The sequence below is a fragment of the Cucurbita pepo genome, chromosome 19 (assembly GCF_057944985.1).
Source record: "Cucurbita pepo subsp. pepo isolate OVF chromosome 19, ASM5794498v1, whole genome shotgun sequence".
Taxonomy (NCBI): Eukaryota; Viridiplantae; Streptophyta; class Magnoliopsida; order Cucurbitales; family Cucurbitaceae; genus Cucurbita; species Cucurbita pepo.
In genome coordinates, this window is record NC_141816.1 from 1,630,265 (window position 1) to 1,647,561 (window position 17,297).

General features: G+C 36.0%; 3 protein-coding genes across 4 annotated transcripts; all 3 read right to left on the reverse strand.

Annotated features, from left to right (window-relative positions):
* Positions 1-370: 370 nt before the first annotated feature.
* LOC111782008 (MADS-box protein JOINTLESS-like) lies at positions 371-6,784 on the reverse strand. 2 transcript variants are annotated; one of them, XM_023662761.2, is made up of 9 exons: positions 6,626-6,784; positions 6,181-6,379; positions 4,738-4,810; positions 4,084-4,145; positions 3,005-3,104; positions 2,884-2,925; positions 1,807-1,848; positions 1,576-1,715; positions 371-702 (listed from the first exon to the last, which is right to left on the reverse strand). In XM_023662761.2, exons 2-9 carry the CDS (start codon positions 6,360-6,362, stop codon positions 696-698), a joined length of 648 nt encoding a protein of 215 aa, XP_023518529.1. In that variant the 5' UTR covers positions 6,363-6,379; positions 6,626-6,784; the 3' UTR covers positions 371-695. The 2 variants fall into 2 exon arrangements, with proteins under 2 accessions (XP_023518529.1, XP_086975994.1); XM_087119868.1 differs by lacking the exon at positions 6,626-6,784 and having other exon boundaries at positions 4,738-4,803; positions 6,181-6,319.
* Positions 6,785-9,348: 2,564 nt separating this feature from the next.
* On the reverse strand, positions 9,349-10,139 carry LOC111781607 (uncharacterized). Its single transcript, XM_087120323.1, has one exon. The coding sequence runs from the start codon at positions 9,927-9,929 to the stop codon at positions 9,504-9,506; it is 426 nt and encodes a 141-aa protein (XP_086976449.1). The 5' UTR covers positions 9,930-10,139; the 3' UTR covers positions 9,349-9,503.
* A 1,089-nt stretch (positions 10,140-11,228) lies between these two features.
* Positions 11,229-15,873, reverse strand: PSF2. The gene is made up of 9 exons (XM_023661549.2): positions 15,659-15,873; positions 13,970-14,019; positions 13,812-13,886; positions 13,550-13,664; positions 12,275-12,374; positions 12,159-12,189; positions 11,984-12,076; positions 11,638-11,790; positions 11,229-11,515 (listed from the first exon to the last, which is right to left on the reverse strand). Exons 2-9 carry the CDS (start codon positions 14,015-14,017, stop codon positions 11,495-11,497), a joined length of 636 nt encoding a protein of 211 aa, XP_023517317.2. The 5' UTR covers positions 14,018-14,019; positions 15,659-15,873; the 3' UTR covers positions 11,229-11,494.
* Positions 15,874-17,297: the final 1,424 nt, after the last annotated feature.

Genomic DNA, 17,297 nt, shown 5'->3' on the forward strand with positions numbered 1-17,297 from the left:
AATCACAGCTATTATTACGACTTTCTTAGCGTTTGAACACGACACGACTGATTTACCCTCTACAATTTCTCTACCACACACTCCACGGACATACTATTGGTACTACAAAAATATGTATTGCATTTGTTGCAGAATCTTTGGACCCAATCAATAAACTCTGACAATAGTGCAGAGGATGAGAAAAGTTTGGGTTGATGAAAGATTATGGGAGATTTTGGACTGTGCTTTTTTTTATTGTTTCCCATTGGGAGACTATTTCCTTATCATGCTTTCAACCCCACTTTCCACTCTATCTCATCACGTCTTTTTAGGATCTCACAAGCTTTAATACATGAAAGACGAGGAACTTATTAAACCGGAGGGACAGAAATTATTTGCTAGCGGTGAGTTTGAATTGTTACAATATATGACTTAATAGAACAGTATACATTAGAGAGATCGAACAATTCTAACCATGGCTGCTATCTCGGCTCTAGGATAGAAGAGAATCAATTGATAAGCATAAACAATAATTATGTATGCAACTCTCATTTATATAACTCTGAAATGGGATTGGAATGCCTTTCTTTTCACATTCTTTCTCTATACAAATAAATAAGTGGTTTGGCAGTGAAGTGATGATTAGTAAAGCTCCATTGGGGAACCCTGCCTTCATTCTCAAGTTGCTGCAAAGAAGAGATGCTTACTTTGTGCCTTCACAGACTGCATGAACAAACATATACTCATCACTATTCTCCTAAACATAATATCGCACTAAACAAACTCGAACCGTTGTGGTGAAGATATTTGAACTTTTGAACCTCTAAGTCGAGGATATATATAGCACGAGCACGTTTGGATGGTTTTAACTGATTGAACTATGTTTATGTGAGATCCCACATCAGTTGGAGAGAGAAACGAAACATTCCTGATAAGGGTATAGAAACTTCTCACTAACAAACACGTTTCACTATTCTTGTAAACATAATATCATAGTAAAGACCATTTTCTAACTTCTGAAACTCGAACCGTTGTTTTTCGAGCTCCGTAACAGGTCAAGGTGAATAAGTCGAGGATATAGTCGAGGAGATCTCACATCAGTTGAAGAGAGAAACAAAACATTCCTTATAAGGGTATAGAAACATCTCCCTAACAAACGTGTTTTAAAACTATGAAGCTAACAGTGATACATAACAAGCCAAAGCAGACAATATCTTCATGTTGGTAAAGTTTAATGAGTTGTTCGGGAGTTGAATTGAAGAGTTTAAGTCGTTTTCCTTTGAAAGTTGTTTATCTATACCTTCTTTTCTAGACTTTTAAGAACTAAACCGAAAGGTTCATGTGAGATCCCATATCAGTTGGAGAGCCGAACGAAACATTACTTATAAGGGTGTAGAAACCTCTCCTTACCAGACACATTTTAAAACCTCGAGGGAAAGCTCAAAGAGGACAATATTTACTAGTAGTGACTTAGCGGTTACTGTTCAGTATGACACGCAAATCTTCACACAAAAAAACGCCCTCAAAAGTAAAAAGATGAAAAGTAGAAAGGGATTCAAAAGGGTAATGTACAGTAAATGTAAGAAAATTACTAACCCCAATTTAAGAGAAATGTCATCAAAATCATGAGAATTAGGGTTTGGTGAGGAGCTGCTATTGGTGGTGTTTGACTTTGACCCCAAGGAGCTCCCACCAATCACTGCTTGTTCTTGCTCCCTATGATTCAAAGTTACCATCTGCCATTAAAACCAAAAGCTTTTAACCATTAATTGATGGTTTTTACCGTTTCATTTTCACTTACAAGAGAGAAGCCCTAGAAACTCTTACCCCATTTCTTAGTCTCTGATTCTCTTTCATCAACAAAGCTTCCTGCAATATTTAGGTTAAAATATGAAGTGGGTTTGCCTTTTTACTAAGTTTAAGATAAAGGGTATCTCACAAATAATCAAAAGAATGAATTTTTTTTTTATAGAATTAGCTCGAAAGACGGACTACGTCTTAAAAAGGATGAAACGGAGGGGACCCTATGTGATTTCGATGTAGAGAAAGACGATGGAAGTCATTCCATAGGTTCGTTTCTTTCTACCGTTATTTCAATGCCCGGTTCGACCCTTTTGAGATAGGAGCAAGGCACGAGAGGATGTATTGAGGGTGGAGATCCTATGTGATCGTAATCGTTGTCATTTCAGTATAGAGAAAGACGATGGAAGTTGTCATTCCATCGGTTTGCTTCTTTCTCCCGTTATTTCAATGCCCGGTTAGACCCTTTTGAGATAGGAGAAAGGCACGAGAGGATATATTGGGTCTACATGGGTAACGACTCAAGCCCACCGCTAGCAAATATTGTTCTCGTTGGGTTTTCCCTTTTAGCCTTCATCTCAAGATTTTTAAAACGCATATGCTAGGGAGAGGTTTCCACACTCTTATAAAAGATGTTTTGTTCTCCTTCCCAACCGATATGGGATCTCACAATAATCTGCTAACGGTGGGCTGGGCCGTTACGAATGGTATCAAAGCCAGACACCGGGAGTCCTCAATGATTAGAGAAGGAAACGAGTGCTAACGAGGACGCTGGGCCCCCAGAGGGCAAGTCGGTGTGTAAACGTGCCATTTAGTATTGGTTGGGGAGGAGAACGAAGCATCCTTTATAAGGGTGTGGAAACCTCTCCCTAACAGACACGTTTTAAAAACCTTGAGGGAAAACCCGAAGAGGACAATATCTACTAACAGTGGGCTTGAGTCGTTACTACATGCTTGCTAAATGGCACGTTTTGGATTGTGGGACTTACTTCCTAGCCCGAATGAGAGTAGTAAATTAGAGCATAGTTCAACCGATAAAAAATGTCTGAGCTAGAACATAATTTCTAAATATCACTCAAAATATAGAGATAAAAGTGTTATGACCTTTTCCTTTCCAGCACCAATTTCTTTTAGAAACTTGTCATCCTACAAGGAAGACAAACAAAATCCAAGTTAGCAGATTTTAAGGATAAGAATTCAATGATTACATGTTTAATGAACAAACCTTGGTCTCTATAACACGATTCAAACCAATCTCAAGCAATTTCTCCAGCTGCTTTAATTCTTCTATTCCCAAATCTTGAAGATCCTCTCCCCTCATATGCCTTGTTCATAGTTTAACACAAATGAGTTCTTTTTTTGGTCCAAAACGAGTAACTATTTTATTTTGGTCCCTAAACTCCGCTACAAAAGTTTCTAGTGAAAATTAGAACGAAAAACGACCCTACAAAGGCTATTTTTCATGCCAAATACACCCCGACTTGTGTTCATTATCATTGGAGAACGAACGAGTTAACAAAGGAGGTCAAATCACGAACATAACACATATTTTTGTTGTTTAAGTTGAAGGTTCGATTCTCGACTCCTATATATTTGCTTAACAAAAAAACCCTATTTCCGATTCTTCGTTTTTAAGTATCTAGTCTTGTAATCGAAGAGGTCGAAGGATCCCACATCGGTTAGAGTGAGGAACGAAACATTCCTTATAAGGGTGTGGAAACCTCTCCCTAATAGACATGTTTTAAAATCTTGAGGGAAAACTCGAAAGGAGAAGCTCAAAAAAGACAATATTTGCTAGCGGTGGACTTGAGTTGCTACAAATTTTAGAAGACTTGCCTTCGCTCTCCATGATATCAATTCTACTAAGTTGAAGTTGAAGGTTCGATTCTCGACTCCTACATATTTGCAAAAAAACCCTATTTCTGATTCTTCGTTTTTAAATATCTAGTCTTTAGTCGAAGAGGTCGAAGACATTTTGTGAGATCTCACATCGGTTGGAGAGATAAACAAAACATTCTTTATAAGGGCGTGGAAACCTCTCCCTAACAGATGCGTTTTAAAACTTCAAGAGGAAACCTGAGAAGGGAAGTCATTGCTAGCCGTGGGCTTGAATTGAATACTCGCATTCACTCACAATGATATCAATTCTACTAAAGCTGGCCAACAAGAAGATATCATTTGCAAACTCATAAGTATTTCAAACCATGTCTAAGCAATAGGGACATATGCTTTACAAAACTGGCAAACAAAAGCTGCAATTTATAACTATTTCTATACTTTTGTAATGTGGTTGAGAAATCTTACTTAAGCTCTTTGGTTTTGGCTGCAAATTCTTCACTCAATTTAGCATAGGCATCCTTTTCAACCTGCAAAACAAACCCTAAACATTAACGTTTTAAACAAAATCGAAGTAATTTTTTTAGAACGAACACGTGGGTGGAGATCTGTTCGAGATATAATATGTTAATCAATTGAGTTATGCTCAGGTTAACATGAAATTATTGGGTGTTAGCTATTCATGATAGAAAGAATTAGCAACGAGTAAAAATCGAAGGAATCACATTCGAGGAACGAAAAACCGACGTTTATACTAGCTCAAGTAGATTTTGATCATTTTTTTTACTATAATGATGACATGCTGTAACAGCTCAAGTCCACCGCTAACAGATATTGTCCTTTTTTAGCTTTCCATTCTAAGCTTCTTCTCAAGGTTTTAAAACGTGTCTACTAACAAGAGGTTTCCACACTTGTCCAACCTAAGTAAGATCTCGCCCGATGTCTTGCTCTGATATGTAACAGGCTAAAGTGGACAATATTTGCTAGCAGTGAGCTTGGGTTGTTACACATGGTTTACTCTATCATCGATAAACGTTCACGGGTCGGTTTATTCTTCAAATTTTTATTTAAAAAAATCATCTCTTAGGCAAAGGATTATAAATAAATAAATAAAGATGTTACCTGAGATGGAGGCTGCTGACCAAAGCTATTAACCTCTGGTATCATGTTATGTCTTCTCAGCAACTCCTGCATGCTTCATGCAATAATAAAAGGACCAAAAAAAAGACATCTTTCAATTCTTAAACGAGACTAATAGCGATAATACGACGTTATCAATCGATAACGTCTTATTATTTCGGATCGGAGTTGTCAACTATTTTCATACGGTCAAACTATTTAGCTCCTCAGTTAAGCTATTGTAAGTTTCGGCTTCTCGAGATTTGCTTAAAAAAGTCCTTTAACCTAAAATATAAGTGAAGGACCTCACTAACTCGAATAATCATATCGTAAAATCAATAAACCTAAACCGAGTAATGTTACAACCACATGAACTTTACGAAATACGACAAAATATCGACAATATCAACATAACTTAATTGGTTAAGATATATATCATCGATTAGGAAGTCAGAAGTGTCTACTCAAATATTGAAAATAAGTATGTTTCTATATAAAGAAACCGATTTTCACGTGTTTCTTAGCTTTTCTTAGGTCAACAATAGACGGAGTGAGAAATAATCCACCGACGTTTGAAATAATAACGGGGTCGGATTCGTGTGACAACAATTTCAATATTTCATGGATAAGATGTACGACATCATAGGTTAACAGGTAAATTTGATAGTACATTTTCCAATTGAATTTAAACATTCAATCAAACGACAATATCTAATAGAATCACTTTGATAATCGTGAAAGACATCAAAAATCACATGTTTTTTAAGAATAACAATGAGAACAAAATTATTAAATCACAAAATTCAGAAAATCATAAATCTATAATATAAACTCAACATGGGTCTCTTGAAAATCAACAAAATTTCAACTAAAAACCTCAAAAAACCAAAATTTTCATCAAATTCTTACACCATTTCTAAAAATCTCAAAAAACCCCTTGTTTTTTTTCAATCAATATTCCTTGTTCTTCAGCCATTTCCCCTAAAAATTAAGCTTTTCTCTCTCTAAACCCAAATAAATATGAAGAAAAAAACAAGAACAAGAAAGATTTTAGAGAGAGAGAATGAACAAAACCAATATTTTCATCAAATTCTTACACCATTTCTAAAAATCTCAAAAACCCATTGTTTTTTTTTCAATCAAATTCCTTGTTCTTCAGCCATTTCCCCTAAAAATTAAGCTTTTCTCTCTCTAAAACCACATAAATATGAAGAAAAAAACAAGAACAAGAAAGATTTTAGAGAGAGAGAATGAACAACACCAATATTTTCATCAAATTCTTACACCATTTCTAAAAATCTCAAAAACCCATTATTATTTTTCAATCAAATTCCTTGTTCTTCAGCCATTTCCCCTAAAAATCAAGCATTTCTCTCTCTAAACCAAATAAACATGAAGAAAAAAAAACAAGATTTTAGAGAGAGAGAGAGAGAGAAAGAACAAAACCTTGAGCTAGAATAGTCAAATAGCTTGCCAGAAGCAGAAAAAACAATGAGAGCAATATCAGCATCACAAAGAGTGGCTAATTCATGAGCTTTTTTGAATAGCCCTCTTCTTCTCTTTGAAAACGTCACTTGCCTTGCTGCTATGTTGTCTATTTTCTTTATCTGAATTTTCTGTCTCGTCATTATTTTCAACCTCCCACCTATGAACACACACACACAAAAAAACACCCAAAAATCACCAAATTAAACTCGACCCACATCCATTTTCCCTTCAATTTGCATCAAAAATCATCACTTTCTTGCAAGATCTATCAAAATAAAGCTACCCATCAACCAAAAATCACCAAAAAACATCAAAAAATGAAGAATTTATACAAATCTCAAACAAAAACCCTAAGAATCTGACGAACTATGAACTCAAAAAACATAGTTTCTTGCAAATTTACCTTATTTTGATGCTGTTCTTCTGGGTTTTGGCTGTTGAATTCAATACCCAAAACGAGATTCTTGGAAAGAAAATAAAAGGGTTTCCTTTTGTGGACAAAGGAAAGGAATGAAGTGTTTATGGGCAAATTTCTTCAAATGGGCAAAAAAAAAAAGAATCTAATATTAAAAATTATTGGATTTAGAAGCTTTAGAGCTGCCCAATTGAATAGCTTTTTTTGTTTTTTTTTTTTTTTAATTAAAAAGTTTTATATTATCTATTCGTACAAATAGGCCATGCTGACAGACCAATCACTGACATAGTTTATGACAACATTGTACCCTCGTACCCAATCACAATCCTTCTTTGCTGTTGGATTGAGTGAGTGTGTCTCTTACAACAGTAACTGACCTTTTTAACTTTTAACCCTTCTTAGTTACCCTTTGTGTGTGTGTGTTTTTTTTTACCCTATTGGGTGTGGTTGAAATTTGAATGGTCATCTAGGGTTGTGTGGAAGTTGTACTAATTTGATCTTTTTTTAGTGCTTTCAATGTTGTGTTTATGTGTCTTTTTTTGGATAGTTTTCTAATGTTTTGTAGTTATAGAGGAAATTTGAAATGATATCGATCGAGGAGGTTTGTTTCGATTTCGGAGGAGAGTTTGAGAAGAACGAAGAACAAAGAACGGATGTTTGATAGTATGTATGTGTCAATGTGCGTACTAGCTCGTTTTGATATATATCTATTCTTATCTTTGATGCTTTTAAAAGAGCATTGTGACGATAGGAAGGTTCAAAATTTGACAAGTGAAGAGAAACGTCATGTAACAGCCCAAACCCACTGCTAGGAGCATTGTGACGCTTTCGTCTGTTATGTATCGTGTCAATCTCACTGTTTTAAAACGTGTTTTCTAAAGAGGGATTTTAACGCTCTTATAAGCAATGTTTCGTTCTCCTCTCCAACTGATGTGGGATCGCACAATTCACTCTCCTTGGGGGTCCAGTGTTCTCGTCGGCACACCGCCCGGTGTCTGACTCTGATACCATTGTGAGATCTCACATCAGTTGGAGAGGGGAACGAAACATTTCTTATAAGGGTGTGAAAATCTCTTCCAGAAGACGCGATTTAAAACTGTGAGACTGATAGCGATACGTAACGGGCTAAAGCGAGCAATACCCGCTAGCAATAGGCTTGAGTTGTTACACGTCAATATCTTGTTTGAGCGGATATGTATAGGATTAGGTAAAAACCCTCGAGTTTAGCTAGTTAAGAGTCGTTTATTTGCGGTACGGGGAAAGGAAAGATTCTCGCTTTAATCATTCAAACATGAATTTGATTTGATTTGATTTGATTTGAGAAGATTTAATGGTTTGTAAAATAAAAAGAAATGAAAGAATCCAAGAAATTTTGTCTTGAAATTTTATGATCAATCCTTTTCGTAGGTAGGTAGGGCTAAGATGTCATAAAAGGATACTAAAGAATTGAATACACAACACTTTTTGGTTGTTCTTAATGCAACTAAAGAGGAAAGCTTCAAACTTGAGACATACTCCAAAAACATGTACTTTTGTAGGTAACGGACCGAGATTCTCCATCGAGAATTCACATAACTGAGTTCACCCGAAAGGGAATTTGGTGGGAGAGTCGAGGGCGGGGATGGAGACAGTGAATATAATCATCCTCGATCCCATTTAGCTAAGGAGAAAAAATCTCGACCCATTTTCACCCCATTCCCAAGTGGCAACTCTTTACTTCGAGATTCTCTTAGTAAAGCCAATCAAGTCCTCGGGATACAATCGACAACAAGATTAGCCTTCTCTTGAACCTATTCCTTGTCGACTGCTCTTATTGAAATCATTACTCTGAATTCTCCCGTCAATACAAGTCATGAGATAAGCTCTGACTCGGCCCTAAGAAGCACAACACGAATCACGAACATAATAATTTCTAGTAGAAAAAAGGAGCTTACGGCTATGAACAAGATGTAGATTGATCCCCGTGTCTCGATGAAGATCTCCATGGCCCCACCCTATGAATTAAATAGACTTCCCTAACCATTCAATGTTATTTTAATTTTCAAATCTTCACATAAATTTTATTTTGAAAAACATTTTTTATTTGAAAAGTTATTTTAAATTGTAATATAAATTTTTACCGCGGGGATTAATTTGTTACCATAGACTAAAGGTAAATTTTGAAATATAATAATATAAAGAAATAAATTTTTATTGATATTGGAAATAATTAATTGTTGTAAAATGGACGACAAAGGATGACGATATGGGAACCCTACCAAAGCGTAACATGACTGTAATGTTCGTTTGAGGAAGTGGTGTCAACGGCCAAATCTGATTGGTTGGGCCCTACTCAATCTTATGGCGTGTCAGGCTCTGGTTGGCTTGTCACACTCAATGTGTGACGGTACAGGTGTGGGAAATATTTACCTGCTTCGTATCACAAAACAAATTATTTCTTCATTTTTCTCGTGTTGTACGATTCGGATATTAAGATATATATATAATAAATAAAATATCTATTATTATTTTTAATTAAATTACCAAATTAATCTTTTAAATTTTAAGCTTATATTAAATTATTTTTTATCTTTAGAAAATGTCGGTGACCGGATTTAATATGTTTTAATAAATTTTTAAACTTTTAATTTTATGTAAAATTTATTAGTGAAAAAATAAAAACAATAAACCGAGTTAAAATAAAATTTAAATATAGAAAAGAAAAACTAGCTCGAAATTAGGTCAAAAGAGTATAATAAGAACACAAAACACTAATTTAAACAAACTCCAATATTACAAATAACATCAAATGATAGAATAGATGAACACAACCACACGTTCTGAAAATGAATGAGAGAAGAACGAACTGAGTGGCTAGACATCTTCATTAAGGTGAAGAGGAGGTGGTCGGTGGTGGAGTGAGGGAAGGGATCGAGGGTAGGTTTGGAAGAAAAGTTGTCGGGAGCGGAGGCATCGCCATTCCAGTCGGGATGTTGCTAGGGAAGGTTGGAAATGGTGGTAACTTAGGGAGGGATGGTTGAATAGTTGGCAATGTTGGTTGTGGGAGGCTTGGGATAGAAGGGATTCCTGGCCCTGTTGTCGGGTTCGGCATCGTTGGCAACGGCGGGAGAGGAGGCAATGAGGGCAACCCTGGCACGTTCGGTGGAGCAGTTTGCAAGAGATGACGAGCAGCCCGACCAGTATCGATGGCTGAAAACATCAAAGTAACTATGAAAGCTATGATCAAGTACTTGAAAGAGGCCATTGTGAAGCTTGGTTTGTGATTTGGGATGAGGAAGCTAAGGGTTGGCATTTGATTTAAATAGGGTTAGAAATTAAGGGGTTGGTGGGTTTGGCCACCATTTTGCATCTCTTGTTGAGAAAAATATTATCATATCAGCTCACCAAACAAAGATTTACAAAGAAATTAAAGTGTTCTAAAGTGGAATTTTAATGAAGAACAATAATGATTGGATTTAAATTAAAGATTTGGTAAAAGTTGTAAAATATATATAAAGGTGTTTCGTTCTTGCAGTGGGCCTCCTAGAACGCGTCTGCTAAGGAGAGGTTTCCACACTCTTATAGAGGGTATTTCGTTATCCTCCCCGACCGATGTGGGATCTCACAATCCACTCCCCCTCTCTCCCCTTCAGGGTCCAGCGTCTTCGTTAGCACTCGTTCCCTCCCAATTCACCCCCTTCAGTGTCCAAAGTCCTTGCTGGCACACCGCCTCGTGACCGCCCCGTCCACCCCCCTTTCGGGGCCCAGTGTCCTTCGTTAGCACTTGTTCCCTCCCAAACCACCCTTTCGGTGTCCAGAGTCCTTACTGGCACACCGCCTCGTGACCACCCCTTTAGGGCTCAGCCTTCTCGCTGGCACATCTGAATAAGAATCACGATGTTCCAAATGGACCTATTGCCAAGAAGATTCAAAAAATGTCATGAAGATTCAAAAATGTCAATAACAAAATTCGAACCTACGCAGGGAGAGCTCAATTGATTTCAAATCGGTCGCCTTAGCCACTCAAGCACATCAACATTTGTTGGAAAGTATCATTTTTAATTTCATAAAATATGTAAGGGTCAAATGATCAATTTGTTCATCTTTTGTGGAGATTAAAGATCGGGAATAAATCCCGATCACAAACGTCTTTGTCGAAAGACTATAAATTCCCAAAATATGTTACGTAAAAATCAGATTGGTAAAGGAATGAAATTGAGATCTTGAATTGAGACGTTTTCCTTAGAAATCCGAGCATCAATTTTGCCATATCTAAGTTTCAAGTCATTCTTGTTGTAGAATTGTATCTAAGCCATTCAATCAAACCTTAATCAAGTTCAATTGTGCAGTGACTCAATTTAGAACAATGTGTCAAATCTTGCTTCTAGATGAAGCTAAGAGGTAATCTAATTCTAGCATGCTTATCTCTTGGTTGATCCAAATTTCGTATAGGGAGGTGTTAATTGCTTTGATTCACTCAAAGGTTCTTGTTTCAACAAAAGCTTGGATCGTTGGGCTGAGGATTAGAGTTACCTTATCACATCTCCTCATGTCTGGCTCTAATACCATTTGTAACTCGCTGCAGGCTAAATAAAATAAATAGACATTTAAATTAAAAACAACTTGGATCATTGACCTTTCATCTAAGGTAAACAAACATCACTACATGGATCCATATACATCCAGTTAGCCTATTATGCTAACAAATCTACAATGAGCATCATACGTTCTAGTAATAAAGGGATGATCTAGAGAGAGTTTAGGTAGAGTAAGAAATATAAGTGAACACATAAATTGGTTTTGAAGAAGAATCTATGCTAGCTTCATTTAGAACTGCTCATATAAATAAGAATGTACTTATCATAATTGACGCGGATTCTACCGTCTCCGAAGAGGTCTCTGGAGAAAACAGACATAGACATAACATTAGAAACGTCATATTGAGCAAATACTTACATCAGTAGGTAGCAACATTATCAGTAGGGATCGTTGATGCATAGAGTTGCAAAAGAGGCACATACCCTTTGCCCATGATCATGTCCTTGTGACTGCACATTGGTCATTCTTTCTTGATCTGGGACCAACTCTGGATTTTCGTGCTTGTAAATTGCCTGCAACGCTCTACCGACAAACGGTCGAACTATATTCACTTCCATGGCAGATAGATCTTTAATCTAGGATCACAAAACCAGAAGACCCTGATCACATCAGCACATAATCAAAAAGACAAAACCTAGTGGGTAAGAACGATGCATTTAGTATCTTCTGTTACAAATAATACACTAATAAAGCTGTAAGTTCATAAATTTGGTCAGTATATAAGAAAAGAAGAAGAAAATAAAAATAAGCTCTTAGTCAGAAGTCGACCTTCACTGCGGATGTGCGTGTATCAATCGACTCCAAACTGGTTTCAACTTTGTGAAACCGAACATCCCTGATATCTTCAATAAGAGACCTTACCTATGAAAAGCAACTCAATCAAATGACTCATGAAAAGAAGTTAATTACATGCTGAAACTCAAAACAAAAGCTCCCAACTCACCAAATACATGTCAGGAACGTCGTCTCGTGCGCTATCATCCACAACATACAGTTAACATCAACACTTTTAATGACCATAAAGAAAATTCGTTATGTTAAAGATCTCGTAATACTTACTGGTCAAAAAGAAGTTTCGATATTTCGACGTAATGGAAGGGTAGTATCTGGAAAGATCCTTGAGACTCTCGTTCTGCCTCCAACGTTTGTGTCAACTTTTCTAGTCCAGAAAGCCGAAAACAGTGAGATTACAAACTATCTACTCTGACTGTAATGACTTATATCTCTCTTCTTTTTCAGTCTTTTTATAGCCCAATATTTCTTCTATTCTCTTCATCACATTGAAAAAAATTAGAGTTGATGCCTATTACACCCATCAGAAGGAAGAAACCTAAAATATTTGGATTACAAGAAATAAATTGTGAAAAATGTTATGAAGTAAGAATGAATATCAAGGTTACTCTTAGGTACTATTGGGTAATCCATGCTACTCATGTACCTAATCAAGATATCAATGAAACCAGCAGCAATATCTTTAAATTTGATACAATTAAAAATGCATGCAAGAAAGGAAGTAGTTGTGTGCTAACACCAACACTTTTCCCCTCCAAGCCACCATAAAGATTCAGCTCTTTTATGTCTGAGGAAGCTACAACTAGTTTTTTCCCTTCTGAGAAATCATAATCTTAGGATTCTTAGTGCATATCCGAAAAGTGTTCTCATGATTGACAGACGTCTAAAAACAGATCATCGATATCGAATGTAATGAAACCAGGATAAGATCCCTAGTCAAAATTTGGAATCCATATCTCAATATCTTTTGGATATTTTTTAGTCTACGAGCTCTAAAGAAAAAGTAACAAGCTAAGGTCAGCTGTACCATAGAATTGTAACTTTATTTGGTTTTTCTCAGGGAGATGGAGTTTCCTTGACGATGAATCCTTCACGTAGGTCTGTAGAACGTAATATTAAACATAGAACCACTCTATAATTTTTTGATATTCATCCACTAAATCGATATATGGTTTGCAGGGATGCTAGGAGTTCTTCTATTGCATAAAGAAAGCATTTTTATATCCCATTCATGTTGGCGTGACCCTGTGTTTCAAGCTTGAAACCATGGTCCATGATAGGAGGATTGCTCAACAGCACTGATTCCTATATACTTGGAATGTAATGATCTCTTCGATATTAATCTACAAAACCGACGTAAATTCTAGATCTACAGATATTATATCCTCCAATTGAGTATGCAGACTAGTAATTGCATCGGATTAAGATACTTAATCCAGGAGTATCCGTCGACATTCACCAAAAAAGAACGAAGAAAAAGCCTGCAGATTACGCGTGTTATGCATGAAAGAAATTTCACCATATATAACAGATAGAACTTACCAACAGACATCCACTCTGGAGGCCTAATTGCACATTTCCCTCTTTTTTTCAGAGCAATCGCTAGCCACAATGGAACTTCAGTGGCGATTTGGGGATAGAACGGACCATAATCCCCCTTGAGGAAACAAGGAAATTAAAAACACTCAGCATTAGCAGGAAGAAAAGATAAAAAACACACAACAATGAAAAATTGAAGAATCCTTGCAATAAAGCAGACAGCATCTTTTAAACATGAACAGAATAGGTGAAGAATACAACATACACAAATCAAATTTAGAGAATCCATTCTCATATTAGGAACAATCTCCACCATTTCATCTTCAGCTACAAACTCGATCTGGACAAGAATCCCCGAAACAATTTAGCATCAATGACAGATAACATTGCTTTAACCATTTAGACAGAGCAAGAAGAGGATACCTCTTCTGCAGAAAATAGGGTCAGGTGAGGATCTGATTGACCAGCCATTTCTGTTAAAAGGAAATCAGACTATTCAAATATAAAATAACAGTTTCATTCTTGATACGGATAACTAAAGAGAGCATGGTATGAAAACTCTAGCCAATTGGATCTAAGAACCCATAATGGATATGCAAACCCCTAGATCATACCGGTTAAAAACTCTAATTCAAGATGATTTCATCCTAAATGATATGAAACTCTTGGGAGTTTGATCTAACAGTCTTATTGAAGAACAAGACCTTTACATCTAAAATATCCAAGAATCCCAAAACGATAAAGAATTCATCCAAGGGAAAATAAGATCTGGAGAACTTTGTTGATCAGATATCTCAAGGCAGGAAAACATGTTTGTTATTCGAATCACCCCACAAACAAAATTCATTAAATAATTCTAAGCATGTAGCCTAAACTACGTAGAACTGCAAAAAAAAAAAAAAAAAAAAAAAAAAAAAAAAAAAAAAAAAAAAAAAAAAAAAAAAAAACTTATCTGCACAAATGCTCTTTTTAATACATTTTCCAAATTTCCTTTACAAAGACAACATACATGGTTCTATATAGCCTCAAAATGAAATTCTTGACCTTCCATGAGACATTTCAAAAGTTGCAACCTTCATACCATAATTAGTCATTATGTAAATGTAACTATAAAGTAAATAAAAAGTCTTAAAACTAAAAAATACACTAATGAAACACCATAAATTCAAAAATAGTAGATTTCAATCGTCCACCCAAGAATTCATAACCATCTAAGAATAAATGAAACCTCACTTAAAGTAGCTTGATCCATTGTTGCAAAGTAAAGCTGGATTCTTCTTTAATATAGCACTAATTGCAACTTGATTTCACTCCATGTGACTAGAGATCTTGTGGTAATTTAACAACATTTTCTTCACATCTTCCTTAACGTTCATATTGCAGGATTTAAATGCCTTGGTTCGTATCCTGGCAAGGTTAAAAGTTGTTCTCACAAATTTTGGATTGGCAATTCGAAGTAAACACTTTCCAGAAACTTAAAAGCACCCCCACCGTACAGAAAAACCAAGAGCAGAAATTTTGCTACACACTAGCAAATTCTACAGGGTATTTGAGGGAGGGTTTGAGTTTAGTCAAGGAGTATTCTCACGCCTAAGGTTTATGACACAAATTCAAGGGTTTAACAAGACCAAAGCATCTAAAATCTGCATCCCAAACACAGTTTTCATCAACCCATGCTTCTAAACCCTCCACTTAGATCTCTAGGCTTGATGTCTAACTTCTAAGTTCCAAGATTTTCCTCCTCCAGAAATTACAAAACCATGCTATGAAAAACCATCCACTGCCCAATCTAAACATTATCTGATTTATCATCTTCAAACCAGAATAAAAATTCGTGCTAGCACATTCAACGATAATGGTATCAGTTTCATCTGTAGAATATAAACGGAATTATAGAAAGTGATATCAAATATAAATCAAATAACTACGTTGCAACTGTTAAAATCATCAAATCGAACAAGCTACAGAGAATGAACCAAACTGCAAGAGTAAATCGGTAAAGAGCAACTAAAATTCCAGCGAAAAGCGTATAAATTTCAATGGTTGTTACAAATTAGAGGATCTGTAGAGTTTCAAATGGAGAAGAGAAACAAAAGCAATCTGAAAATTTACCTAACGAAAGCTTCAATCTGAATAATTCGTGAAGATCGGAAGTCGATTACTAGGGAAACAGAAGCAGCGGCAAGGGTTGGGAGAAAATTCAAAACTGAAAATCTTGGCAAAATTTGAGGGGGGAAATGAACGTAAACCAATTTTTAAGCTCGCTGCGAAAAAGTGTGCGAAAATCACATCCAAATTTTTAAGAGTTGAAATTTAAAAGATGAATTTGAATATCAAATTTAAGCGGATGAACCATGATGAATTATAATAATTAAAATCATTTTTTAGTGTTGAAATAGGATTAAGATGAAGAAATGAGGAGAGATTTCTTGTCATTAACTAACGGGTCAATGTCGGGATTGTATTTGTTGTCTATGTCCCCTCCCAATTCACCACTCCTCCTACCCTGTGCACAGACATGTTTGTCTAAGGGGGTGTTGTTTGTGGCTGCGTGTTAGATGTCCCGATAATGCTTGTCCAGAATGACTCCTAATTCACCCATCATTCTACCGTCTGTCACGGTCATGCTTGTATAAGGCGTGTTACTTGTGGGCGTTGTCGGGTGTCCAAGTAATACTTGTCCATGGTCGCATGCTCGTTCTAAACTCTTTTTACTTGCCATGTCGGGATTGTATTTGTTGTCTCTGTCCCTTCCCAATTCACCACTCGTCCTACCTTGTGCACAGACATGTTTGTCTAAGGGGGTGTTGTATGTGGCTGCGTGTTAGATGTCCCGATAATGCTTGTCCAGAATGACTCCTAATTCACCCACCATTCTGCCATGTGTTACAGTCATGCTTGTATAAGGCATATTACTTGTGGGCATTGTCGGGTGTCCAAGTAATACTTGTCCATGGTCGCATGCTCGTTCTAAACTCTTTTTACTTGCTTTTATGTTAGATGTGTCGTTACTATTCATGCTGTGTCAATACGATGGTGTATGACTGGCTATCAAAATCATATATACAATTACCATGGTTAAAATGCCTGAAAATGTACTATAGAAGATGTGACTAGTTGTCAATATTTCCTACCACCCGAATTATATGCTACTAAGGACGTGACTCAAGATCTGAGCCTAAACGAACATTGTTTACAAAATCAGAATCTACTAACTTATTCGCTGGATTAAAATAAGTGTCACACAATCAAAATCTCACCGCTACAAAAATATATATATATATATACTCTAAATGATTTTGTCAGTATCGCTATAAATGATCTTTCCCCCGGCTATAGCGGCAACCCCTAAATCTCGAGCCACGTGGCGTTCCAACCCAGTTCCAACAATGCACTTTTCGGACCAAGAAAGCGGTACTGCTTTACGTTGATATTAGAACTCATTGAAGCACGATTCGCATAATTATATATATATATTATTTTTAATTAAAATTATGAAGAAAAAAAATATCGATTAAAAAAATAATTTGAAAATGAATATAATAAATTTTCCAGAATGATCAGTAAATTTATGAATAATTTTTTCAGGCAGCCAACAAATATTTATTAATATAATAATTTTTGTGCATTCTTATTTATGACGATGAAATTAAATTTAAATGCGTAACCTTTTCTGCATTCATGGTTTTTAATGCCATTTAAAATGTAATTAATTACATTCAATAAAATAATTTAAGTTTACTTCTATTTA

Bases quoted from the DNA above. Each gene is read 5' to 3' on its own strand.
- LOC111781607 (XM_087120323.1), bottom strand. From the start codon at position 9,929: ATGCCAACCCTTAGCTTCCTCATCCCAAATCACAAACCAAGCTTCACA.
- PSF2 (XM_023661549.2), bottom strand. From the start codon at position 14,017: ATGGCTGGTCAATCAGATCCTCACCTGACCCTATTTTCTGCAGAAGAG. The intron at 12,077-12,158 runs GTGAGTTGGGAG...TGCTTTTCATAG, and splicing joins ACGTTCCTGACATGTATTTG to GTAAGGTCTCTTATTGAAGA. The intron at 11,516-11,637 runs GTATGTGCCTCT...TGTTTTCTCCAG, and splicing joins GACATGATCATGGGCAAAGG to AGACCTCTTCGGAGACGGTA.
- LOC111782008 (XM_023662761.2), bottom strand. From the start codon at position 6,362: ATGACGAGACAGAAAATTCAGATAAAGAAAATAGACAACATAGCAGCA. The intron at 2,926-3,004 runs GTTTGTTCATTA...TCTTCCTTGTAG, and splicing joins ATCGTGTTATAGAGACCAAG to GATGACAAGTTTCTAAAAGA. The intron at 1,716-1,806 runs GTAAGAGTTTCT...TTTTAATGGCAG, and splicing joins ATCAGAGACTAAGAAATGGG to ATGGTAACTTTGAATCATAG.